The 27,964-nt window shown below is 47.3% G+C and overlaps 1 protein-coding gene across 1 annotated transcript in view; it reads left to right on the top strand.

Moving 5' to 3' along the window:
- Nucleotides 1–27,964, top strand: part of LOC135374161 (piezo-type mechanosensitive ion channel component-like) — a 77,453-nt gene that overhangs the window by 47,310 nt on the left and 2,179 nt on the right. The window contains exons 10-16 of the mRNA XM_064607175.1: nucleotides 9,496–9,547; nucleotides 9,622–9,694; nucleotides 12,975–13,125; nucleotides 13,253–13,303; nucleotides 14,343–14,674; nucleotides 19,569–19,974; nucleotides 24,488–25,083. Of these exons, the coding sequence (XP_064463245.1) occupies nucleotides 9,496–9,547; nucleotides 9,622–9,694; nucleotides 12,975–13,125; nucleotides 13,253–13,303; nucleotides 14,343–14,674; nucleotides 19,569–19,974; nucleotides 24,488–25,083 (1,661 nt within the window). The remainder of the gene's footprint in view (nucleotides 1–9,495; nucleotides 9,548–9,621; nucleotides 9,695–12,974; nucleotides 13,126–13,252; nucleotides 13,304–14,342; nucleotides 14,675–19,568; nucleotides 19,975–24,487; nucleotides 25,084–27,964) is intronic.

Genomic DNA, 27,964 nt, shown 5'->3' with positions numbered 1-27,964 from the left:
TCGACAGACTCCGGAGGCGCCAGTTTTAAAAAGAAAGAAAACGAACGTGGTTGGTGGATTCGAAAAGTTCGATTAGCCATTTTGAGCACTGGGATTTGGATGAGGCTGATGAAGCTTTTGGCAGACTCCAAAGGCGGGAATTTTAAAAATAAGCAAACCAACGTGGTTGGTGGATTCGAAAGATTTGATTAGCCGTTTTGGGCACTGTGATTCGGATGAGGCTGATGAAGCTTTTGGCAGACTCCAGAGGCGGGAATTTTAAAAAGTAAGCAAACCAACGTGGTTGGTGGATACGAGAGATTCGATTAGCCGTGTTGGGCACTGGGATTCGGATGAGGCTGATGAAGCTTTTGGCAGACTCCAGAGGCGAGAATTTTAAAAAAGGAACAAACCAACGTGGTTGGTGGATTCGAAAGATCCGATTAGCCGTGTTGGGCACTGGGATTCGGAGGAGGCTGATGAAGCTTTTGGCAGGCTCCAGAGGCGGGAATTTTAAAAATAAGCAAACCAACGTGGTTGGTGCATTCGAAAGATTCGATTAGCCGTGTTGGGCACTGGGATTAGGATGAGGCTGATGAAGCTTTTGGCAGACTCCAGAGGCGGGAATTTTAAAAATAAGCAAACCAACGTGGTTGGTGCATTCGAAAGATTTGATTAGCCGTGTTGGGCACTGGGATTCGGATGAGGCTGATGAAGCTTTTGGCAGACTCCAGAGGCGGGAAATTTAAAAATAAGCAAAACCAACGTGGTTGGTGCATTCGAAAGATTTGATTAGCCGTGTTGGGCACTGGGATTCGGATGAGGCTGATGAAGTTTTTGGCAGACTCCAGAGGCGGGAATTTTAAATATAAGCAAACCAACGTGGTTGGTGCATTCGAAAGATTTGATTAACCGTGTTGGGCACTGGGATTCGGATGAGGCTGATGAAGCTTTTGGCAGACTCCAGAGGCGGGAATTTTAAAAATAAGCAAACCAACGTGGTTGGTGGATTCGAAAGATCCGATTAGCCGTGTTGGGCACTGGGATTCGGAGGAGGCTGATGAAGCTTTTGGCAGGCTCCAGAGGCGGGAATTTTAAAAATAAGCAAACCAACGTGGTTGGTGCATTCGAAAGATTCGATTAGCCGTGTTGGGCACTGGGATTCGGATGAGGCTGATGAAGCTTTTGGCAGACTCCAGAGGCGGGAATTTTAAAAATAAGCAAACCAACGTGGTTGGTGCATTCGAAAGATTTGATTAACCGTGTTGGGCACTGGGATTCGGATGAGGCTGATGAAGCTTTTGGCAGACTCCAGAGGCGGGAATTTTAAAAATAAGCAAACCAACGTGGTTGGTGCATTCGAAAGATTTGATTAGCCGTGTTGGGCACTGGGATTCGGATGAGGCTGATGAAGCTTTTGGCAGACTCCAGAGGCGGGAATTTTAAAAATAAGCAAAACCAACGTGGTTGGTGCATTCGAAAGATTTGATTAGCCGTGTTGGGCACTGGGATTCGGATGAGGCTGATGAAGTTTTTGGCAGACTCCAGAGGCGGGAATTTTAAATATAAGCAAACCAACGTGGTTGGTGCATTCGAAAGATTTGATTAGCCGTGTTGGGCACTGGGATTCGGATGAGGCTGATGAAGCTTTTGGCAGACTCCAGAGGCGGGAATTTTAAATATAGGCAAACCAACGTGGTTGGTGGATTCGAAAGATTCGATTAGCCGTGTTGGGCACTGGGATTCGGATGAGGCTGATGAAGCTTTTGGCAGACTCCAGAGGCGGGAATTTTAAAAATAAGCAAACCAACGTGGTTGATGCATTCGAAAGATTCGATTAGCCGTGTTGGGCACTGGGATTAGGATGAGGCTGATGAAGCGTTTGGCAGACTCCAGAGGCGGGAATTTTAAAAATAAGCAAACCAACGTGGTTGGTGCATTCGAAAGATTCGATTAGCCGTGTTGGGCACTGGGATTAGGATGAGGCTGATGAAGCGTTTGGCAGACTCCAGAGGCGGGAATTTTAAAAATAAGCAAACCAACGTGGTTGGTGCATTCGAAAGATTCGATTAGCCGTGTTGGGCACTGGGATTCGGATGAGGCTGATGAAGCTTTTGGCAGACTCCAGAGGCGGGAATTTTAAAAATAAGCAAACCAACGTGGTTGGTGCATTCGAAAGATTTGATTAGCCGTGTTGGGCACTGGGATTCGGATGAGGCTGATGAAGCTTTTGGCAGACTCCAGAGGCGGGAATTTTAAAAATAAGCAAACCAACGTGGTTGGTGCATTCGAAAGATTTGATTAGCCGTGTTGGGCACTGGGATTCGGATGAGGCTGATGAAGCTTCACATACGTGAGGCCGACAACGGCAAGCCCTTTCACCATCACCACCACCACCAGCTGATGAAGCTTTTGGCAGACTCCAGAGGCGGGAATTTTAAATATAAGCAAACCAACGTGGTTGGTGGATTAGAAAGATTCGATTAGCCGTGTTGGGCACTGGGATTCGGATGAGGCTGATGAAGCTTTTGGCAGACTCCAGAGGCGGGAATTTTATAAATAAGCAAACCAACGTGGTTCGTGGATTCGAAAGATTCGATTAGCCGTGTTGGGCACTGGGATTCGGATGAGGCTGATGAAGCTTTTGGCAGACTCCAGAGGCGGGAATTTTATAAATAAGCAAACCAACGTGGTTGGTGGATTCGAAAGATTCGATTAGCCGTGTTGGGCACTGGGATTCGGATGAGGCTGATGAAACTTTTGGCAGACTCCAGAGGCGGGAATTTTAAAAATAAGCAAACCGACGTGGTTGGTGCATTCGAAAGATTTGATTAGCCGTGTTGGGCACTGGGATTCGGATGAGGCTGATGAAGCTTTTGGCAGACTCCAGAGGCGGGAATTTTATAAATAAGCAAACCAACGTGGTTGGTGGATTCGAAAGATTCGATTAGCCGTGTTGGGCACTGGGATTGGGATGAGGCTGATGAAGCCTTTGGCAGACTCCAGAGGCGGGAATTTTAAAAATAAGCAAACCGACGTGGTTGGTGGATTCGAAAGATTCGATTAGCCGTGTTGGGCACTGGGATTCGGATGAGGCTGATGAAGCTTTTGGCAGACTCCAGAGGCGGGAATTTTATAAATAAGCAAACCAACGTGGTTGGTGCATTCGAAAGATTCGATTAGCCGTGTTGGGCACTGGGATTCGGATGAGGCTGATGAAGCTTTTGGCAGACTCCAGAGGCGGGAATTTTATAAATAAGCAAACCAACGTGGTTGGTGCATTCGAAAGATTCGATTAGCCGTGTTGGGCACTGGGATTCGGATGAGGCTGATGAAGCTTTTGGCAGACTCCAGAGGCAAGAATTTTATAAATAAGCAAACCAACGTGGTTGGTGCATTCGAAAGATTCGATTAGCCGTGTTGGGCACTGGGATTCGGATGAGGCTGATGAAGCTTTTGGCAGACTCCAGAGGCGGGAATTTTAAAAATAAGCAAACCAACGTGGTTGGTGGATTCGAAAGATTCGATTAGCCGTGTTGGGCACTGGGATTCGGATGAGGCTGATGAAGCTTTTGGCAGACTCCAGAGGCGGGAATTTTATAAATAAGCAAACCAACGTGGTTGGTGGATTCGAAAGATTCGATTAGCCGTGTTGGGCACTGGGATTCGGATGAGGCTGATGAAGCTTTTGGCAGACTCCAGAGGCGGGAATTTTATAAATAAGCAAACCAACGTGGTTGGTGGATTCGAAAGATTCGATTAGCCGTGTTGGGCACTGGGATTCGGATGAGGCTGATGAAGCTTTTGGCAGACTCCAGAGGCGGGAATTTTAAAAATAAGCAAACCAAGGTGGTTGGTGGATTCGAAAGATTCGATTAGCCGTGTTGGGCACTGGGATTCGGATGAGGCTGATGAAGCTTTTGGCAGACTCCAGAGGCGGGAATTTTATAAATGAGCAAACCAACGTGGTTGGTGGATTCGAAAGATTCGATTAGCCGTGTTGGGCACTGGGATTCGGATGAGGCTGATGAAGCTTTTGGCAGACTCCAGAGGCGGGAATTTTATAAATAAGCAAACCAACGTGGTTGGTGGATTCGAAAGATTCGATTAGCCGTGTTGGGCACTGGGATTCGGATGAGGCTGATGAAGCTTTTGGCAGACTCCAGAGGCGGGAATTTTAAAAATAAGCAAACCGACGTGGTTGGTGGATTCGAAAGATTCGATTAGCCGTGTTGGGCACTGGGATTGGGATGAGGCTGATGAAGCCTTTGGCAGACTCCAGAGGCGGGAATTTTAAAAATAAGCAAACCGACGTGGTTGGTGGATTCGAAAGATTCGATTAGCCGTGTTGGGCACTGGGATTCGGATGAGGCTGATGAAGCTTTTGGCAGACTCCAGAGGTGGGAATTTTAAAAATAAGCAAACCAACGTGGTTGGTGGATTCGAAAGATTCTATTAGCCAATTCGGATCACGCCAATCAGGCTTGCGGCAGACTCCCGAGGCGCCAGTTTTCAAAAGAAACAAACGAATGTGGTTCGTGGACTCGAAAGGTTGAATTAGCCGTTTGGGGCACTGGGATTCGGATCAATCCAATTAGGCTTTCGGTTTCACACAGATTTCTTGTTTGGTTTCCATGTTTTGCAGATCTCACCTTTTCAGATTTCTGGACGACGTGAGACAGCATCTGTCGCCATTGGCGTTCTCCAGGATTTTTTTCTAATGGGGGAAAAGTGCTTCGATGGGGGGGTTGGATCATTCACCTCCTTACCTGGAGACGAATGCTGCAACTGTGCAGGTGTTCAGGGGTTCATGTTAGTATTACGACGTATAGGGTACCGGTTTTTTGTAGCTTTTGCATAATTAGATGACTTCTTGCGGAGTTTATTATGTTCATAGGATTCGGAGTTTTGCATTCTTTTATTTATTGTATCTCTGGTAATATCGGAAGCTCGGAGAAAGAGCTACAGGTGTGAAGTGACATATTTACAAAAAGAATGAGATGCTGCCGCTCCAGAACGCTCACTCTCATGCTGCGGAACTTGCCGACAATGACATCTATGTCATTACTTTGAGGGTAAAACACGATTCACAGAAAAAAAAAGAAAAACTCTAGGTGCTGCGTTTTCCAGACAGAACTTGGAAATGGTGTCACTATACCCACACGTCGAATAATGTCACTGGTACCGTATTCAGTGACTCCAATTGCGAATTATCTGATAAAGTTCGCTGGATTACACGGTGGCTTCGCGAGAGACAGCTGCACGGTGGATATTGTTTGACAGAGCCACTCATCGGAGGTGTAGCAGGCATGCTGCTATTGGCCAAACTGTCCTCAGTCCCCAAAACACTTGCCACTTGCCTGGCTGACATCTCCTTTTTTGTGTGAATAAACATATACCCCCCCTAAACAAACAAGCAAACACACCGGCGTTATATAAGATCTGATGGTATTCCCTTGCAATGTGATATGAGACACCCCGTCCCATAGCATTCCGGTGTATTGTGTATATTGATATGGGATATATGTCTAGATCCCATAAAAAACTCGTATGAGTTTTGCAATAAGGTTAATCTCGACACCAGAGGAAACGATTCAGTCAGTCAACCAGTCATTAAGACATGGCTTTCCTTGCTTTCTTTTCGATAACGGGAACCCAGAAGTACGGACTTTTTTGGATAGATTGCCTCAAATCTTACCGGCGTACATTTTTGCGGATTTTTTTCGGATAAACCCGAAAACCCGGAATTCTACCTATGTATAAGAAGTGCGTAATTTTGACAAGTGACCCTAAGGGGCCCAAGTGACCCCCCATGCGCCCTTTTGCTAATCCCATGGCTGCTTCTCGTCGGTTCTGTCCGTACTCGTCTGATATGGACGCTTTGCAGTCTCCCTATAACGTTCTAGAGGGCCTGCAATAAGTTTGCTAAATTTCGATTCGTAATAATGTTGCATGTAACCTTTGCTGGTGCGTTGTGGGCACGGAAAACATTCCCTGATGCCAGCGCATTCTGGACATCTTGTACAAATTCAATATCGCCTTATTTTTGCAATAACAGGCTTCATAAAGAAGCACGACTGTTATCACCGGAAGATTCAGCACAATCTTGGTCGTGAGTACAAGATGATCTACTCTGTTTTAACCTTGTTTGAAGTGAAAGATTGGCGTATTGGACACATAGCGCTTCATTGCGTTCATAGCATTCATGGCGTTTCCTTGAAGTCGCGAAATTCGCCAAGAGTATGTGTCCTGTGTCCTACCCGCGAAAATTGGGGTAGCAAGATTAAACGGTTGCACAATGGACCTTATTCACAATGGCCTATGCGCATGCGTATGACCTTGAGGCGCCGGAAAGGATCATCTCCGTCTTCACTAGATGGCGGACTATGGGTGCAACATAGGTGGGGACCAGTGGGGAGACCGAACGAATGGCGCGAGCTTGTCGGCTCCACACCGGACCGGTTTTGGCCCTTCGCGCCACCCACGTGGATTTGTTTTGACGTGCACCGAGCTTGGTTCGCTGGAGAGCCGGTAGGATTCGACGCGTATGTGAAAAAGGTCCATATCATGCCGAATGACGGTCAGGTAGCATCAGGACTGTGTCACGAAGTTCGGTTTTGAAGTGCGGTGCCCCTTTAAGATGCTAACGAAGAATTTATCTGCAGGCTCGGCGCTGACATGCCGCGCTGCGTAACTCCCACCCGTAGACCGTCGGCCATTCGATTCTTCACCGCATGCTACTATGCTATAATGTCCCAATCCGAGGTCGCATGTTACCTGATGATTGTCGTGAACCAGATAATGACCGCGAGCCTCCTTTCCCTACCTCTTCCCCTCATGGCCTTCCTTTGGGGTTCGCTCTCCGTCCCTCGTCCTTCCAAGACCTTCTGGATCACCATCATTACGTACACTGAAGCTATCGTGGTAGTCAAGTATATTTTCCAGTTTGACTTCTTCGACTGGAATGTGTCATCAGCCACGAGCCACTTTTCCGATGCACCTCGTGTTCTTGGGATTGCAAAGCAGAGCGGGAACTCATCATACGCCCTCTACGACCTGGTTTTGCTGCTCTTTGTTTTTTTCCACCGATTTATGCTGAAAAGCAAGGGTTTGTGGAAGGACATCACTACTGATTCCAATGAGGTGTCCTCCTCCACGATGTGCGTGATATCGGAGAACTGTACGGTACGCATTTTTTTTCACATATTTTTATAATGAGGCTCGTGCACATGACGTCACGCTTGCACTTTGAGCGCCTTTGGGCCACCTGATCGGGAAAACATGCGAACGCGTCACAGGCGTCCTACTGGGGGCCGAATGAGGTAACAGCGTGTGCTTTTGCAATATGACCTCGTAATTTCACGCATACCGCAACAACTCACGACATGCCCACCTACTGTTCCTCCGCTGCGGTGATATGTTTTCCCCGAGTCACATGAGTAAACGTGACGTCACTGCACAAGCCTCATTCCTTGCATGGTTCTTGCTAACGTGCGATCAGAGATATTTCCAACTAGCAAGCGTGATCGTTAACTTCACGTGACATGTCTCGTCATTTCAGAGTGGAATTAGGGTATAAGTGTGAGAGAAACTACAGCGCACAGAGGGATGAGAGTTTGAACCAATCCAAGCATTGGGTTGCGCTCCAAACTTAGACAGATGCAAAACAAAAGCAAGCAATGAATGTCGAAAGCGTCAGTGTGAATTGACAGACCCTTGCTTGCAACTGTGCCTTACACATCGTCCTGCGTTATTGCTTCGTGTCTATAAACGCTTACTTAGCCAGCTAGCCATGGCATCAATAACAGCTGACGATTAGAGTGTGTCATCGCCACAGGTGACACTCTGCCCCAGTTACCGCGGTAATTCCGGCGAGGATATAATCGTAAGCCTTACAGCGATTATCAAAGTCCTCTGTTGTCCAGAAAGGTTAATAAGTGATGTTAAGGACCAAGTAATTTCTTCATAATAAGGACGAGCTTCGAGCTCTATGAGCCTCCAATGCTGCACAAGCACGGGAGAACATGAGGACAGACGCAGATAGAACAGGCGCTTGCATTTTCGACTAACTTTATTTGGCATGTCATGCGAGATATACGTAGGATGAGCAGCCCTGTGGACGACACAGAACAGTGAATTGCCATTCTGGTTATTTAAAAGCCGAGATTAATAGCGCCATCGACCGATTTGTCAAACAGATGGTGACACACAGCTCTCTCTCTCTAGACAAAAGAGCTATAATCAGTGCTTTCGCATCATGTGATCGTAGGTAGTCATAGGTAGCAGAAAGGCTGCTTAAAAAAAGGTAGTGCCGCACCTGCTCCCAAAGAAAGTGAAAATAGTGAGGTAAAGACGGTTGTAGTTGTAGGCTAAGAAAATTTCGGAATTCCTACAGTTCATGTCACAGAAGCTCCATGTAATATATTAATTGAAGTCCTTAACTGGACTTAAGTTGTTCATTCAGTTCGTGATAGAAGTAATTCACCGGCATTCATCAGCCATATATATACGTGTTGTAGGTCATTGCATTACAGCTTTTCTCTAGACAATCTATTGACGATTACCCAAATGCTCTGCATTCCAAGTATTTGATTTCTAATACAAGAATGGGAAACGTTTAGCTCATAGAAAATTCAATCTCTTGAAATGGTCATTCACTGGACTGCACATCCTATAGAGGTTGAGGAAAAACTTTTTTTTTTTAAATTCCGTGTTAGCGCCGCGAAGCGACTGTGGCTATGAGCGGCGTACAGATGTGGACAGATGGCGAGAGGACAGCAGGAAGGAGTGGGGGGTTAGTATGCGTCCTGGGCCGACTTCAGGGAGAACTGTGCCGACGTTCGTCCGGAAAGTCTTTGGAAAACCCAGAGAAAACTTAAGACAGCACAGCCGGTGGTAGGATTCGAACCCACCATCTCCCACTCTTCAGCACGACCTTTGCTACCACCAACGAGCAGGACGCCTTAACCCACTCGGCCATGCCGTTGGAGACCTACACACACAAGAACTCATACATCCAACAAACCTGACCCCGCCAGCGTGTAAATACAACGATGTGTCACTGACACATTTTTCTCAGTTTCCACATTCGTGTTGGCGCTACCTTGACCGAGTCTATGACAGTGAAGTGCCGTAGTTGCTGCATAATTGATAATAGACGTTCGCCAACGATGAGCCAAAACGACATCGCTCTATCTCCTGCTTTGCTGAGCACGTCGCCATACGGCCTTTTTATGACAGTTTGCGTACATGTGAAAAGTGTTGCAAAAAAAAAAAAGAAAAAGAAAAACGTACACTTTCCGTTCCCAAGAGTGAGAGGACAGACAGATGCCAGTCTTAGGGCTAATTGTTAATCATCGTGATACGCGGAGAAGTACTGCTTTTCGAGCGTGACATGCGAAGTTCATGAACGTGTCCTCAAAAGAGGCTCATGAAAGACACGTATAGTTTTAGTGTAGGACATGTGGTGTCTGCTGCCAAAATGTGAGATATTCGGGTGCGAATTCTTTCTTTCAGAGCTTTGCCATGCTGACACCAGGTGCCAAGGAGCTGCCTGAACAAAATATAGGTTCGTAACGAAGGTGCAAAGTATCCCTGCTCTGAGCGTGACTGTGAAACATTGCATATGTCACGACGTTACAGGTGCAATTACTGGTGCCCAGGAATGTGGAATTTCCAGTTCCGCTGTGCTTCATCCCAGCGACATCTATAAAAGGTAAGCTGTAGTACTAGATCCTCGCAAATCCATCTGTGTCCACATGTGCTCCGTTGGCAGAGTGCCTGCCTAGTGACCCGTAGATTGCGAGATCGACCCCGAGAAGTTGGTGGCAAAGTACAGGTCAGGGAAGAGACGTGGCATCCCACAAGGGGCATTAAATGCGCTGTATATGTGCGCCGAGATTTCAGCGCACGCAAAGAAGCCTGGGGAGGGCGAAACTAATCGAACACTGTGGTGTCGCTCATCATCACAATTGTACATACTTGTCTTGCGACGTAAAAATGCGAATTATAACGATCAGCAGCGTAGCTGCGGTAGAAAGAGGATGATCTCGCGCCGAATCTGGCAGGGTGGTCCGGTCGACCTCTCCGATATTTTTCTTTTAAGCATATATTAAAGACTTGTCCCTAGGAGGCATATTGGCGCTGAAATTAATTGAAAATAATTGGTGGTTATCTTTTATTGAAATGTCATTCAGATGTGGGCATGTCGACAACTGCGCTTCCTACGAAGTTTAACGGCACGTGTCTTTATAACTATTCAAGACATACAGCTGATATATATTTATTTTTTTCACAGAATGTCAGGGGCGGATAGCATTGCATCTCAAGTTCTGAAGATTCTAATACCCCTGTCACACGGGCATTTCGATCCTTCTCGAATCCGATCTGCATCGAACTTCCCGAGCACGCTCGAGTTTTGACGCTGCTACACGGCCACTTTCAATGCGCATTGAATGGTTGACCTGTGCAAATGAATAAACGGAACTAATTAATTTCGCGTTTCCTATATAACAGCGATATTAGTGGTTTTATCGTATACCGATGTAGGCATCATTTGCAGCTTCGTGCGCATGTCCGCCTTGAGTTATGACAGTTCACCGGGGTCGGGGATGCAAATGGCGGCCGTCGAGCCGTCTTGAAACTCTCAATCCTGTTATGGGAACTGTCTTGAGTCAAGCAGGATCAAAGTTCGATCCTGCTTGGAAGCGGCCGTGTAGCACCATCCGATCTGCATTGGGTTCAAGCAGGTTCGGTCGAGCAGGATCGAAAATGCCCGTGTGACAGGGGTATAAGGTTTGCCTTTGAGGAGGTAAAAAATCGCAAAGTTGCCTCATTTGTAATACTATATGGCACGTTTCGGGAACCTCACTAGTTGTCTCCGAATTGCGATACAGGAAAGTAATCTACAACATTGTGTTCGTCTCGAAATGCCCTTTCTTCTGGTGAGACAAACACAATTTCGGGCATCACAATTGGGAGACAACTAAGCGAGGTTCCCAAAACGTAACATATTTTACCAATCAGGCAAATTTGCGATTTTTTTATCTCCTTAAAGGCAAACCTTAAAATCTTCAGAACTTAGGATGCAACGCTATTCACCCCTGACAATATGTAAAAAAAAAAGAAAAAAACATTCAGCTGAATATGATGAATAGTTATGAAGATACGTCGCGTCAATCTTCGTAGGAAGCGCAGTGGTAGTAATGCCCACATCTGAATTACATTGAATTAAACAATAACCAAACCACCAATTATTTTCAATTACCTTCAGCGCCAATATGCCTCCTAGGGACAAGGCTTTGATATATGCTTGAAAGAAAAAAAAATCGGAGAGGTCGACCTGACCAGACTGCCTGATTCCGCGTGAAATCACACAAGATAGTGTGCTTGCAGTCCCTCAGAATTGCTTGGTCAGCTGAGAAAGACGTGTGAACACGTAGTCTGCCTATGTAGTATGCCTCCACCGGCCTCGGTGGCTCAGTCGGTAGCGTGTTCGCCTTCTGATCCCGAGATCGCGGGTTCGAACCCGGCCGAGGACGCCAGCAACTTGGTGGCAGGGTACAAGTTGCTTAGACACGCCGTCTTCCGCGAGGGACGTTAAATACGGGGTGCCGTGTAATGAGCTTTCATTGCACGTTAAAGAACCCTCAGGTGGGCAAAAGCAATCCACAGACCGACCGCTGTGGCGTCGCTCATGATCTCAGTTGTCTCGCGACGTAAACACCCAATTATTATTATTAATTAGTATGCCTCCTACGGTGTCACACTCTTAGAAATGAACTTCACCGCATAGCACGCTCCTAGCCAACCATCATACCGAATGATATCGTTATCTGCCCTGATTTGTTGAAAACGGGAGGCGTACGCCTTTTTGTGACACTTATGCTGTTCATAATTGTCACAAAAAGGCGTACGCCTCCCGTTTTCAACAAATCACGGCAGACAACGATATCATTCGATATGATGGTTGGCTAGGAGCGTGCTATGCGGTGAAGTTCATTTCTAAGAGTGCAGGTCAGAAGTGCTTTGTGGGCGGAGCGTTGGTGGGGTTCGTGGGCTGGATTTGACCATGGTCTCGTGTAAGGGTCCCGCCGCCAGGACCCCGTGCTCCAGCCGCTGTAGTTTCCACCAGGGATCGGAACCGGAACAGAACCCAAACCTAAAACCGAAAAGAACGTTATTTTCTGACGAACCCGAACCGAACCGAACCAGAACATTTTTTTGCTTGTGCTGAACCGAGCCGGAACTGAACCGAAAAAAATTCATACGGTTACCGGTTCGGCAATCGGTTCAGAGGTGAAATAATTGTACTATCCTGACCGACCTTTTTTTGACTCACCTGAAACGGTTATCTAACACATTTCTCTTACAACCGTGTACGGTGGGCGAAAGCTCGCTTTCATGTAGCAAAATTACTGCCCATGAACCGGTTAAACCGGGACCGAAAGAAGTAACTGTTCCACTCCCTGTAAGTGCCCCGACCGCTGACGCTGACCGCGTTTTTGTGCTGTGTGTTTTGCGGGGTGGGGGAACCGAACCGATATACCTGAACCGGTTCAAGTTGATAATTTCGGTTCAACGGAGCTAAACCCGAACCGAACCAATATGCCTGAACCCGAACCGAACGAAAAAAAAAATACCGGTTCCGATCCCTGGTTTCCACAGCTGTTTAGCTACGCATTGGCCGCAACGACGGATCGAGAGGCAAAGTCTTCCTGTGAACGTATTCGACATTGGTATTCCGAGATTAGTTTAAGTGCACAAACGAACTTCGTAATACATGATGAAAGGATTCGTAACACACTTTACGTTTGAATGATCACAATTTGATATCGCAGAAAGTATTAACACGTTAGGAATAAGCGTGAGCAGGCGAAGCATATATAGATACATGTTCCGGTAAAATTGCTTGCTCCAAACACGCTATGTCGCTTTTATAGGCACTTGAACAAGGCGCTGGATGGTGTACCTGGATTTGTGAAATCTCATTTCAGAGTTGGCAATTACACAGAACAGTTCAGAGCATTCTTCAGGGATCTGCTTCACCCGGCGTACCGGTTAACGACTGACGTATATGCCTACATGTTCATGTGTGACTTCATCAACTTCTTCATTTATTTTTTCGGTTACTGGACGTTCACTGAAGTAAGGCTCGTTTCGCGCACTTCTCAGATTGGCTCTCCTGGCAAACGTCCGCGAACTCACTATACTGCTGCGTGTCTCGTCACTTTTTCTTTCTTCTGCTATTGAGAGTTGTATGATATTTTTACAGGATAGCACAGCAAGGACCGACAATGTCACAGAATACGTCATCAAGAAGCAGGTAGAGTGCTGGGTGCTATGCACTACTGCGTCACCACCACCTAGATTAAAGAAGGCCTGCTCTACGTCATTTTTGTTATGTGGACATATCGTGATTCATGTATTCACCGCACCTGATTTGAAACGGATGTACACTCTTAAAAATGAACTTCACCGCATAGCACGCTCTTAACCAACCATAATCTCGAATTATACCGTGATCTACCCTGATTTTATGGAAACGGGAGGCGTACGCTCTTTTTGTGACACTTATGCTGGTCATAGTTGTCATAGAAAGGGCGTACGCCTCCCGTTTTCAACAAATCAGGTGAGATAACGATATCATTCGGGATGATGGTTGGCTAGGAGCGTGCTATGTGGTGAAGTTCATTTTTACGAGTGTACCTACCACACTCTTAGAAATAAACTTCACCACATAGCACGCTCCTAGCCAACCATCATCCCGAATGACAACGTTCTCGCCCCTGAGTTGTTGAAAATGGGAGGCGGAGCCTATTCTGTGCCGTGCATAATGAGCACAAAATAGGCTCTGCCTCCCGTTTTCAATAAATCTAGGGCGAGAACGTTGTCATTCCTGATGATGGTTGGCTAGGAGCGTGCTATGTGGTGAAGTTCATTTTTAAGAGTGCAGCAGCTCTCGATGCGACTTCCGGAGGTTGGATTCCATGGCTGCTCGACGTACACTCCCGCATAGCACACTCCTATACCCAACCATCATCTCGAATGATATCGTAATCTGCCCCGATTTGTAGAAAACGGGAGGTGTACGCCCTTTCTGTAGCACTTATGCTGTTCATAATTGTCACAAAAAATGCCTACGCGTCCCGTTTTCGACAATTCAGGGCAGTAAACCATATCGTTCGAGATGATGGGTGGCTGGGAGCGTGCTATGCGGTGAAGTTTATTTTTAAGAGAGCGTGGCTGAGGATTGCCAGGCTCTCAACGACTTCGTCACGATCGGGCGATCGGGCCTCGTGTATAGTCTAGATGGCGTTGACTTGGTGCACACGACATTTAAAGAACCGTGCCATTTGTCTTAGATTCCTGTGCTCTTCGTGATGGTGCTGCTAGCACAGTTCTCGTTGATTATTGTGGATCGGGCCTTGTATCTGCGCAAGTACGTCGTCGGGAAGCTCGTTCTCCAGATCTTCATTGTCCTCGTCGTCCATGTGTGGATATTCTTCGTAGTTCCTGCCTCTACCCGTCGTGCATTTGCGGACGATCCCAGCCTGCCTCCCAAACTGTGGTACTGCATAAAGTGCGTCTACATCTTGCTGTCGGCGTACCAGATTCGGTCGGGCTATCCCTGGCGTGTCTTTGGGAACCTGTTTTGTAAAAAATACAACTACGTCAACTATATTTCCCTGAAAGGGTAAGGTGTGTGAGATCCCGAATGCGATGCACTTGTTAATGCCCTCATCTCGACGACAATTAGCCTTCCGGGAACATTTCTGTGGTAATATGCACACTCTTAGAAATGAACTTCACCGCATAGCACGCTCCTAGCCAACCATCATCTCGAATGATATCGTTGTCTATAACGATTTGTTGAAAACTGGAGGCGTCGCCTTTTTGTGACACTTATGCTGTTCATAATTGTCACAAAAAAGGCGTACACCTCCCGTTTTCAACAAATCAGCGCAGATAATGATATCATTCGAGATTATGGTTGGCCAGGAGCATGCTATGTAGTGAAGTTCATTCCTAAGAGTGCAGTTCTTAATCGAAACAAAAATGGGCTACGTTCCCCGTTTCCATGAATGGCTATGTTCTTGGAATGTGTAGGTTGGAAAAAATAATGGTTATGTTGGACACGATATCCTCGTGTCCTCGTAATCCTCGGGTAATCCCGGTGCAGTCTATGAACGAACTCTTTTATAGTATATGAACTGTTGTCGCTAGAATGAATCTCAAATTCACTAACCGCCCAGAAGGAACACTATCCCCTGTGGATGTCTGAAACAGATCCCGATGTCCAAGTCTAGAAATCCACGTTCGTGGGACATCTCTCTCGGCTGGTCCGAGGATTGTCCAAATTAGGTCCCGGATGGGATATCATATGAAGCATGTCTCCCGAGAGAGAACGAGAAATCACTTTGGTGCAGCACTGCGCGAGAACGACTTTTAATGGACATAACAAAAGCCCCAAACCGAAATCACTAAAAGCAGTATGAAACACAACATTATGTTCATTCTGAGTTAATACTCCAAGCAATTCCTCACTTCCGTGTTTGTGTACGAAATTGGATTAATTGTAGACACGTCACCCACGTAGACACGCCACCAGAGGTGAGCGGGACCCTCCAATTTGCGGTAGGACAGAAAACAAGCAATATAGCATCGGTTTTGCCTTTCGAAGGAAATGCCACTGGCGCCATTCGAAAAGCTTAGACTCAGTGGTCCTGGGAGATTTTTTATATTTTTGACTTTGTAAGACGCTGCGTTGTTCGTTATGGCAAACGAACGCGAAACTGAACAATTAAATTTGAAAAAAAAAAGGTGATGGCATGCATTTTTCAAGGTGCTGCATTTGTTAAACCGAAACAGTTGAAAATTTGCATTTAGCTAATGAAAATCACAAATCAAGCAATCATTCCATACATGTTCCCGTGCAATATACAAGTCCAACAACATACAACATACAGGTCCCGTACACATCCACGTGGTATCCCTAAGGATTATTACAGGACATCCACAAAATTTGCTTGGATGTCCTTAATACTAACATACTCAAAATGATCATGTCCCATTGATGTCTCGATCTCCCAGCACGATATATGTGAGATGTCCCATGGGTTGCTTCGTTCCCTCTGGGCTGCGTTCGCAAAGTACGCAACACCGAAACATTCCATCTTTCCAGCAGCAGTTCAATGCATTTATGTAGAGCAGGCGCGGCTGCAGAGATTCGGTACAACCAGTTCGTGCCTGTCGTGTTGCCCCCAAAACAGAAGGCAGCTATGCTAAGAGACCCTCGTCCCATAACACCCTCCAGCAAACCATCATCCCGAATGACATCGTTCAATCCCCTGATTTGTTTAGGCTGGGAAGCGTACATCCTTTTTGTGACACTCATGCACTTATGCTAATTATCATAATCTCCACAAAGCGGGAGTGATAACGACATGACTCCGTACAATGGCTGGCCTGCAGCTTATGATGTGCTGAAACTATCTTTTAATACTGTAAGTACCAGGGTTGCGCAATGGAGTCAGGCATTCTATTCCAATCACATTCCGAGGAATGGAGATGCACTCACAGAAAAAAAGGGTCGAGCAGTTACACCTTTTAGGAAGTAATAGTTGTCGGAAGTTGTGCGTAAAAGGTTGCCAAGTCTACCCCTACCTCACTCTCTGCCACGAATGATAGGGTTACCGCTTCTGATTCGGTGAGCAAGCGGGCGTACGCCTTTTTGTAGCAATTTGGGTATATAATTGCTTTTACCACCCTTTTACACCCGTTATCGGAGGCTATGTTAACCTAGGTGGTAGTGATGGAAGTTACCACCGCTGACACCTTTTCAGTCATACGGCATCTTAACTCTGACGACTGTTTGACAACTGTCGCGAGATACATTTGGTCTGTTTTTAAGTCCTGCTGCATGTCACTCAAGCTTACCAAGTTTACCATGGAGCTTCCTCCTCATCACGGCATTCCGATTTTGGACCTCAACAGCAAGTTTGATCGATGTCACCACGTACGTTAGGTATATACGCCTAGTTCTAACAAAGCCCCTTTTTCCTTTCGATTCTTCGCATTCCAAACTGATGCGTCGAAATGAGAGAGAGAGAGAGAGAGAGACAAAGGAGAAGAAAAAACACTGTCAAGGAGCCCGCGATGAGGGAATTACACAGATAACATGAGAACGGTTAGGAGCAACTATGGTTTATTTGAACAGGAACTTTCGTGCAAGGTGTTGCACTTCTTCAGGTCCACTTCCAGGATGCACTTCCAAACTGGTGAAAAGGGGGACATCGGAGCCCTGAAGTCCGGCATACATATGATCTCGCATACAGTTTCGACTTGCAACGGGAGCGGCTGGAGAGTGCGGGCTTTCCGCGCACCTTGCTTAGTGCAATCGCTGTGTCACTTTTGCAAAAAAAAATAGCACACTTTCTAGATCACAGGTTCCGGATCTAGGAAGCAAAAGAGAGGTCAAACCTTGGGTGGTTCCCTACGTACAGCGGGCCGCACACAATCTTAAGAAGGTAGCACGCAAGTTCATGTGGTATTTTCAGCCCCACATAAGCGTGGTGCCCTGTGTCCCATGATCCAAGGTGGTCACGACCACGGGGGGTCACGCCCCACGAGACATGACCCATGACCATGACATGAATCAGTTCGTTCCCCGTGCCGAAGAGGTTGTATATAGGATCCCGCTTAGCTGCGGCCGGGTGTGCGTGGGGCAGACATGCAGGTGTATAAACGACAAACCAAGAGAGTACGCTGCCTCGCTCAAAGCGGTGGGAGGCACGGTTCTGCCCATGCACTGCAGGAGTTTTCCCTCTCCTCCGATCTTCGATGACGCTCAAGTTGAAAAGAAGTGGAGAGTCCAGTTTGAAAGAAGAGAGGTCCTTGAAGCGGGAGAAATAAGAAGTGGTTCCACATGCATCAGAGAGGCATTAATCATTCTAATGGGAAAATAATTACAATTCTTACTCAGTTCATAGCCCCCCCCCCCCCCCCCCCCCCGGACTTGAGATATCTCATTTCGCGCATTGCTTGGTTTTCTTCTTCGTCATTCTATCTATGTGACTTGGCTGTCACGGGTTCTAGCGCATGGGTGCACATGACGAAACTTTTTTTTTGCTCAATCTTTAGTTATCATGTACCAACTATGAAAGATGAAAGTCACTGAAAAGGTTAGTCAGCTGTAGGACTCGAACCCACATCTTCTGGATTGCCGGTCCAGGGCTCTACCAATTGAGCTAAGGTAACGCGTCTTCTCAGCGACTTCCAGGGTGCGTCATCTGATCATCAAGATATGGGTTCGAGTCCTACAGCTAACTAACCTTTTCGGTGACTTTCATCTTTCATCGTTAATTTCTTAGGCAAATTGAGGCTTTGTATGCATTTGTCCCTTCTACATTGTTCCAGCCTCAGAACATCAGTTCTTTCATGTACCAACTAGCCCAACAGTCCACGCTTCCCGAGGAATGGAGATTTTGCATTCATTTCAATTCCTCGGAATGGAAAGGCTGGGGTGTTACAGTTTCCGCCATTCCGTTCCAATGCTGTTCCAGGCTCTTATAAATCTAGAATTACTCCGGAATCACTGCAAGTCCGGAGTTGCAACTCCGTAACCCTGGTGGGTACACTGTTAAAACAGAACTTCACCACATAGCACGCTCCTAGCCAACCATCATTCCGAATGATATCATTCTGTGCATTGATTTGTTGAAAATGAGAGGAGGCGCCTATCTGGGACAGGTTATCTTGTCCCAGATAGGCGCCTCCCCCCTGTTTTGAACAAATCATGACACAGAATGATATCATTTGGTATGATGGTTGGTTAGGAGCGTGCTATGTGGTGAAGTTCTCTTTTAACAGTGTACTTTGTCTCGATTGTCCCAAAAAAGACATACGCCCCGCTCTCCGCTCAAACCGGAAGCAATCACTCTATCATTCGCCTTTCACTCAATCATTCGGCTTCTACCGGGCGTGTTGTGTAGTGCAGCTCTGTTTTTTTTTTTTTTTTGTGTGTGTGTGCAGAATGACAAGGTACACTAGAAATCCACCATACCGCTTGCAGAAGGTCATTCATTGCACAGAATGGGCGGACGTACTCCTTTTTCTGGCAAACCACCATAATTGCATGAATGCCACAAAAAGGCGTACGTTTTTAACCAATCGCGGTAGAACGATGACATTCGGGGTGGTGGTTAGCTAGGAGCGTGCCATGCGGTCAAGTTCTGTTTCAAGAGTGTGTTCTTGGTTCTATTTCAAGAGTGCACACGGGTTAGTTCGGGAAAGAGCTAGACAAAAGCCTCTTTGCGACAGCCAACCGATATGTGGGGTGTTCAAAAAAGTGGCGCACGCCCCTCATTATCAATACGTGTGACAAACATTCTGAATGAAGGCACACCAGGAGCATATAGTTCTCCTCTTGGGGGTTTTAGAACCCCCTACCATGATGTCTTGAGCCTATTTCGCTTTTCCATACGAAAGAAGACGTAGCTGGAAAGCTCTCGCTTGGACAAGACTAGGAATGGGCCTACAGTGTTCGATTAAGCGTACTGTACTTATCTGATGTAAAACCTCTATTCCAGGTACATGTTGGTGCCGTTCCTTTACGAGCTACGCGCTCTCATGGATTGGTTGTGGACGGATACAACCTTGAGCTTCAGTTACTGGCTCAAGATGGAGGACATATTCTCCAAAATCTTCTTTGTGAAGTGTGTGCGACGCGCAGAAGAGGACTACCCAACACCACGAGGGGAAAACCGTGATTCGCTGACGAAGTACTGCCTGGGTGGCATCCTCCTGTTCGCTATTATGCTAGTGATATGGTATCCACTTACGCAGGCTATACTGTATGATACCGTAGGTCAGTCGCTTTTGCCTTCTCAGTGTAAAATCGAGATACGCATTGGAAACTATGAGCCGCTCTTCAAGGCCAGCCTTCAGGATGACGATCTGCAACCCATGTCCCAGGATACCTGGCTGCGTATGAAGGTATGTATTATGCAGGTGTGTATCGAGGCAGATACCGGTGAAAGCGTGTAACCGCGCATTGAATTCCGTTAAAGCATAAAACGTCGTTCCGTCCTGATAACGTCCTTTATACCGACGGATATAACGCGAAAGATCAGTAGAAATACCAGACCTCGGAATCTGTTGTTATTTGTCGTTCCCCTCGTATACACAATTGCACTACGATGCTGTACCACACCTCGCCCTGCGCCGACCAAAATGACGCTGTGGTCTGTGCACTGACGAGAAGGCATGTCGTATGGCCGTTTTCGTGCAACTAATATTGACTCCTACAAAATACAAAAATACACCAAATACATGCCAAGCATAAAAATACTATTAATATACAAAAGGCGCCACACCTACCATCTTCGTCGAATCACATACTTAAAACAGAATTTGACAGCATAGCACACTCCTAAACAACCATAATTCTTAACATGGTTGCGGAATGGGATCACCCATTCCATTCCAATTACATTCCGAGGAATGAAGACTTGCGATTCCATTCCTTTGAATTCCTCGGAATGAAAAGGTACGGTCAATTCCCCCTCCTGGAATGGCTTGGCAACCCCATTCCATTCCACCGATAAAAGAATTAGGGCCGGTAACCGTACTAGCTAGCCCAGCAGTGCTACAGAGGAGATCGACATTGCCCAGCACAGAAAAAGCGCAAAGACAAGGTTATCTGGCTCTCCTCCTCCTCCTCTTCATTAGCATCATCATGACAGGAGTTTTATCACTAAATTAACTGGTGCAAGTGGTGCGGGGTTGCAGGCCTCACACTAGTGAAGCGAAAATCTCCATTTTATTTTTTCTTAGAACCAAAGGAAACCATCGCTCTTGACCGTGTGGCACCCAGATCGTTACATTCCAATTCCATTCCGCCTGCGAAAAAAAAAAGCCTAATTCCATTCCCATTCCATTCCCAGGACAGTTTCCGCCATTCCATTCCAGTCACATTCCGGGCTCTGATAAATCTGGAATGGTTCCAGAATCATTACACCCCAAGAGTGGCAACTCCGCAGCCCTGATTCTTAATGACATCGTTCTGCCCCCCCATTTGTTGAAAACACTTTTCGTGACACTTATGTATGTTATGTTAATCGTCACAACAACAACTTCATTGTGAGATGATGAATGGGGAGTTTCATCGCAAGGAGCGGTACTCTACCTCATCGTTGGTTGTGATGCGGGGAATGAAATAATGAGCCCATTTACAATAACAATTGAAGTCATATGGTACCCAGAAAGGTCCAGAGAGCTTTGAGGGCAGAGCGTTGGTAGGCTGGATGTGGCCAGGGACGAAGCCATTTTGTGTGTGAGAGAGAGGGGGCGATAGTCTCGCTCGTTAAGGGATCCGGAGAGTACGGTTCGGGAAGGTTGGTAGCGTGGGCAATGGAAAGGAATGTGCTTCTAGATGTTCTACAACACCGCAGCGACAGCATTGGGGAGAGGCAACTTGTCTCAAGCGCTAGCGCCACTGCGTTGCATAAGACACATCGGGGCGCATTCGATGAAGTAATGCGGCATCTTGACGACAGGTATGTCGAGGCATGCGGAATGCGAGCGCTCGATCAACTCCGCTCAGCATAGCTGGGGGGAGACTGTCAGCGGTCCGTTGGCGGGTAGCCAGAGGGGTCACAAGGCGTCGATGTACGGAACGACGACCTCTTTTCAGCAGCGCAATACGCGTACGCCTCTGAGACGAGAGAGGTGCTTCAGCGGCGGTGTCGGCCTGTTCGTTCCCTTGGACACCGGAATGGATTAGAACCCAATGGAGAACCAGCCTGTCCCCAGATCCGTAGACAAGGTTGTAAGTCACACATCCGTAACACATCAGTAACACATCCGTCACCAACGGTGCGGTGAGCCTCGGATGCCAGAGTTTTCAATTGCTCGCAGTGCAGATTTAGAGTCAGTGATCACTACCCATTCTCGAGGGGTAAAATCAACGATGCGCTGCAGAAAGAAACGTATGACATGACATGGCATAGGACTTGCCATTTCGAGATGCGGCATCGGTCTATGCTGTGGCAGAGGTAGAGAACTTTGCGTCTATACCGGAGCACAAAAGTGGGTTCGAAGTACTTCAGGAGGAACCTGATCTCTTCGTTCCTGGAGGTGCAGAAGACGTCCGAAGGTGGGTTGTACAGGCAGAGACCAGGGGGCGCCCGCAAGTATAACGTCCTTAGCTATGCAGCCAGTGAGAGTCATGCGTGTCCTCTGCGCTACCCGATAGAAATCACTTGCAGAACGGTGTCGAATTTTCCTGAGGAGTGGGTGACGGGGCATGTGTGCACGGAATGCGTGCAGTGCCGAGCCGTTTCACGCTCACGAAGAACCTCCACCACCAGCTCACCAGCTTCAGTCAGGACTTGGCGTGTTTCAGCCATTATGGGAACACCAAGGCAGTGACGAAGGCTTAGGGCAAACAGGGTCCGAACAGAATTTAATGACGTTGTGCAAACCCCGAGCAAGATTGGAAGGCTGTAAAGCACAGTAGCCACGCCAAAAAAAGCGCAAGGCGTGCAGCATACAAGTGTGCGAGACGGTATTATGAGCGCGCTTGATGTCTAGGAAATCTGATACAAGGATCCGCTGATGTGCACGTGCATGTTGAACTGTAGAAACGAGATCGAGAACTGGATCCATAGGGCTTCGGTGGCGACGAAAGCCAGCCATTTCGTGAGGGAACGTACCTTGCTGTTCGAGCCACCAGTCGAGACGATGCAAAGCCATTCTCTCCATTTCAGTATTATTATTATTATCTGTTTTCCCACACAGCTTGTCGGGCTCTCAGGGCGAAAATGGGACAAGGCATTTGGGGGTTTGCCTGGTTTCAGGCCTCCTCCAGTTAAGCCTCCTTCCAGTAAAAGGTTAGAGATCCCTGTTTCCAAGACTTATTATAGACATGAGGGAGAGCTCGGAGTGATCGCCCGTTAAGGTTTCTCAGTGCAGCATGGGTGATTTTATCTAGTCCCGAGGACGAGCCCACATTCACAAGTTTCAACGCTCTCTTTAGCTCGATTAGAATGAAGTCGCGGTCCATAACCTCCGGTGGATGGGGCCAGTCTTGGTGAATTTTGGCCGTCAAGCTCTAAACAAAACTGCTGTGTACCGCAGTCGTTGAGGCAGCCGCCGACGTCGTTAGTACGACTGAGAAGTCTGCCGCTAGTGTGTTTTCGTGTATGCCCTTAACGATAGCCAGTGCCGCGATAAGATTCTTTTGTGAGGGCGCATCCTTCAGAGATCAAATTGTTCTCCAGATCTTTGTGGCCAGGTCTAACGGTGAAAGGTGTTGACAAAACTTACGCCAACGCTTCCGGTATTATTTCTTAAGTTCTCGTGTTACTTTAGCTTTCATCCAGTGGTATGCAACAATGTCAAGAAGTTGCCCTGTTCGACTAGCCTTTGTTTCTGCTCGTCGACGTAATGCCCTAAGGTGGTTAATTGCTGGAGAGTGACCGACGTGACCTGTTACCATTTTAGACAGGATCACCGCTTCCTGAATGGCGCAACGAATGGCTTGCGAGAGGGCCTCTGGGGACGTACCGATGTGCACAGGTGTTCGGAGGCCGGTACGAAAGCGCCTCAAGTTCATGGAAGAAATTCGTCCAGTAGTGGCTGAGAGAGGCAGTCTATCGTGCGAAGTGAAGTATACATAGAAGAAAGTTGTCACTCCACCTCGGGTGTCGACATCGGTAGCGCACGACAAGTAGCGAATTATGTCCGCTGAGCACCACGAAATACCTAATACATCCAGTGACGTTGGTGATCGCATATACGTTGGCTGTCGGTTGTTAAGAGCACATGTGAGCATTCTCCATTGCTTCCAACAACCTCCTATCCTGGCCGTCTGTCCTACGGCTTCCCTAGGCCGTATGATGAGCATTGAAGTCACCCAGCACGAGCGCTCGGGATCCCATTGAACTGAATAAGAGTTCGAAGTCAGTCCACGGAACCTGTACCACGGGACGTAGATAGATACTGACGACTGTTAACAGTTTGTGCCCAAGGCGCGTCTTCCAGGTGACATAAGAGCGATGACAAACTGGCCCTATGGGTGCAGCAGCGAGGTCATTACGAACGTATAGCGCTGTTCTTCTCTCAGAGGATTCGTTAGATCGATAGAACGTATACCTAACGCGATGTGCAGCATCCATGCCATGCCATCGATTACAGCTGTCAAAGGGAATCTGTACTGTTGTAGATGAGATTTAAAATCAGGGAGCTTGTTAGGCCGCGAGGATTCCACTGGATCGCTATGGCCTTTCTATAAAATTCCATCATGCTGAAGTTCTTTTTTTTTTTTCGAGAGTACATGGGATGCCTGCGACAAAGCACGTAGAATAGATTATCATTTTAGAATGTCGTACAGCGAAATAATAAGCTTGTCGCTGTGCCCTCCGGAACGAGAGCTTCCTGTGCCGACCTCGTTTCTATAGCAACGCAGTAACAGTATCGTACAGCAATTATAACGTTGTTATTTCAGAGCAAGTACAAGTCAAGACACGGCGCTCGGGCATTCCTGAGTCGCTACGATTCGCAAGACGTCGCTGTGGTGAGCATCAATGGCAATGCCACAGGTTTCTGGACCATCAGCCCTCCCGCTCGGAACAGACTGATTGAAGAGCTTAACCTTTCGGCAACGGAGGTTCATATGAGCATAAAGTGGGAGCTGACGCGTATGATAGCAGACGACATCCCTGGCTTTCAAACAGAAAGCACCAAAAGCACCATGCAAGTGGTACCACTGTTGGATTCTACATTGCGGCAAGAACTCGCACGTGCGATTTCGGGAGATGAAACGAGTGACGTTATATTGCGTGGTGTACTCCCGAGGTACCTCACGCTGTCGGATGGTAAACTGGAAGTGGCAACCATGTATTATCCAGATCTCAAATACCAGGATGTAGCACTGCGTCTCCACTCCGGCACGTTCAATAACATGAGCACCCCCAGTGAGTGGTGGGAGCTCGAGAAACAGTGCAGCCCGCCATTCCTGTCCAGCGAGCAATATTCATGTCCCCACCTAAAAGTCATCGTCTTCTGTGAAAAGGTGTACTCCAAGACATCTGCCCACCAAGGGTACGTACAATTCTAAAAAGCGATGGCCCTTTTAGTTCGCAGTCGTTTTCTCTTCGTAATCGTTTATATTTGGAAGCTAGTTTGGAGCATGTCAGCGTTTCCGCCAAACGACCGTACGGGCCCGAAGATAAGACTCGAAATGTATTCGGGAAGCCTGCATAAAGAACGTGGTGAAACTTCTGTTTTCAATGCTATATGCAAAAAAAAAAAAAAAAAATACGACGGAAAAAAATTTAGGAAAGGGAAAGAAACTGGTTCTTGCATACAAAAGATACTCAAATGAAGCGTGCTTATTTGTAACTAGACATATAGTATGTATGCAGTAAAGTATATACCCACGTTAGCGCACGTAACGCGTTGCGGCAACGCACAATGACGCATTTAGTCAATAAAAGCGGACAGAAAACCGTGGCAACCACCTCCATAATGAAAAACATAGCCACGCTGTGACGCCTTTTTACTCGGAACATAAATTATGTTCCCCAGGAATGGTATCGTCAGCGTGTCATTCCATGCCATCGCACCAACAACTTTCTCCTTATTCACGACAACAGCAATGTGGTACCTTCCGCTAGCCTGATATAGACAACATATTTTCCCCTTAGAAGGCGTGAACAATGTCGAGAGAAAAAAAATACAAAGAAAGAAACGAAAAGACCGTAAGAGGATGAAAGCAGCCAGAAGGTTGACATCACCTGCTTCTATCGCGAGCGTAAAAAAGAAACAACGACTCCAAATTTGGTAGAAGGGCGTCGCCTTCGAGGAGGATAGAGACGTCGCTCTGGCGTAGTTTACTTCCAATCCCTGGTGTTGCTGAATCTGAGACAGTAGCGGTGGGAATCTGTGCACTCTTAAAAATGAACTTCACCACATAGCACGCTCCTAGCCAACCATCACCCCGAATGACAACGTTCTCGCCCCTGATTTGTTGAAAACGGGAGGAGGAGCCTATTTTGTGCCGTGCATAATGGCACAAAATAGGCTCCTCCTCCCGTTTTCAACAAATCTAGGGCGAGAACGTTGTCATTCGGGGTGATGGTTGGCTAGGAGCGTGCTATGTGGTGAAGTTCATTTTTAAGAGTGTGGGGTCTGTACCGAGTGAGGTCCCTCTGTGCGTGAGACTGGAGCTAAACGGGCATCCGTGGCCGTTTGTGAGTATAGGAAAAGATCCGCGCGTCCGTGAACTGAGGAGGTATTCTGTTAGAAGGCTCGAATGTGGACGTACGTAAAGTTCGAGTAGTTCCAGGTGTTTTCATTTCTACCTCACTATTTTTAATTGGCGCGAGTAGGATGACATTCCATTTCGTCTACGTCCTGACTTCTTTGCGCGTAAATAGTCGCCTACACGGAGCTCTCAGGATTTCGCTCTTCGTTGCAACTTCGTATACAGTTTGCTTTCCTGTTGCTTCTTGTGGACGCAGTCACGTAAGTCCTTCATTGCCTTCGCAGGCCTTATCAGTACCCTCCTGAAGTATAGGCGAAGGTAACTCTCTGATGTCCAGTCGTGTTCGTAGCTTTCTGCCCTGCAATAGTTCAGCGTGGGAACAACCAGTGATTGCAAGTGGGGTGCACCTGTAGATGCCGATGCACTCTGTCACTGTTGCTTGAGGTGGTCCTTATTCCAAAACGGTCAGTTGAATGTGGACGTTGAGTACACGATTGAACCTTTCTACGAGTCCGTTTGCGCCAGGATAATAAACTGATCAAAAATGAATGCGCGATGACTCCGTCTGTAAGGAAGCGTTCGAAGTCATGAGTCGTGAACTGACTTCCATAGTCAGTGACGATGTTGTCAGGGTAACACTCACGCGCAAAAAGGGTCCGGGGAAACCCCTAAAGAGTCTGTCATACCATTTGAACATAACTTGACGTCAGGCCATTTCGAAAAATAGTCAACAAGTGTTATGGAGTACTTGCAGTTGGGCGGTGCTGCTCAAATGGCCTGGTCTTCCTTTGATTTACCTGCCTGTGGCCGGCCTGAGTGTTCCATACCTAGCCCGACACATTTCTAGGCTTCCAGGCCCGACCTGAGCCCATGAAATTTGTAGTCTACCTAGCTCGGCCCAGTGTAGCGGGCTGTAAAACAACAACAACTTTGTTACGGGATGATGGCTGGGGAGTCTCATCGCCGGGGGCGATACTCTACCCCATTGCTGGTGGTGCTGCGGGGAATGGAACAATGAGCCCCTTCACAATAAGGGTCGAACTCATGTGGTGTTCAGAAAGATGAAGAGAGCCTTGAGGGCAAAGCGTTGGTGTGCTGGACGTGGCCAGGGATCAAGCGATTTTGCGAGAGAGAGGAGGCGGGAGTCTACTGGAAGGTTGGTAGTGTGGGCGATGGAGAAGAATGCTCTCTAGATCATCAACAGCACTGCAGTGGGGAGAGGCGACTTGTTTCAAGCGGTAGCGAACTGTAAAAGTTGACCGTGGCTAACCAATAGTGGGGCAGCACAGGCTCGAGCCCGACCTAGGCCCAGGCCCATAATGGTTGAACTCGAGCCCAGCCGAGGCCCACAGAAAGAAGGCATTACCCGGCCTGGCCCACGGGCTGGGTCGGGCTCTCCGGTAAGCCCGAGCTCGTGCAGTGCTCCGGTTGAAGGACAGAGGTGCAGCACTGATTTTGATCGCTTTCTACCTATAAAACTGGTTTTACTGACAAAGTGCACTGCTCTGCGTCATGAAAACCCTATCCTATGATCCATGCGCAGAAAGCGGCTGATGCGTGCATTATGGTGCTTGCCACTTGTAGCTTTTCTATTCTCACACATCATATCTAAAACTCTCTACTGAATTACTATAAAGTACTCCGCTAACGATGTGGTGTTGTTCGCTTGTTGGAGAGTGTGGAACGAAGTACACATACCTAGAGGCGAAAAGCAAA

Source organism: Ornithodoros turicata, unplaced genomic scaffold, assembly GCF_037126465.1.
Source record: "Ornithodoros turicata isolate Travis unplaced genomic scaffold, ASM3712646v1 Chromosome45, whole genome shotgun sequence".
NCBI lineage: Eukaryota > Metazoa > Arthropoda > Arachnida > Ixodida > Argasidae > Ornithodoros > Ornithodoros turicata.
The sequence above is the reverse complement of the archived record's forward strand: the minus strand, read 5'-3'. Positions and strand labels throughout refer to the sequence as shown.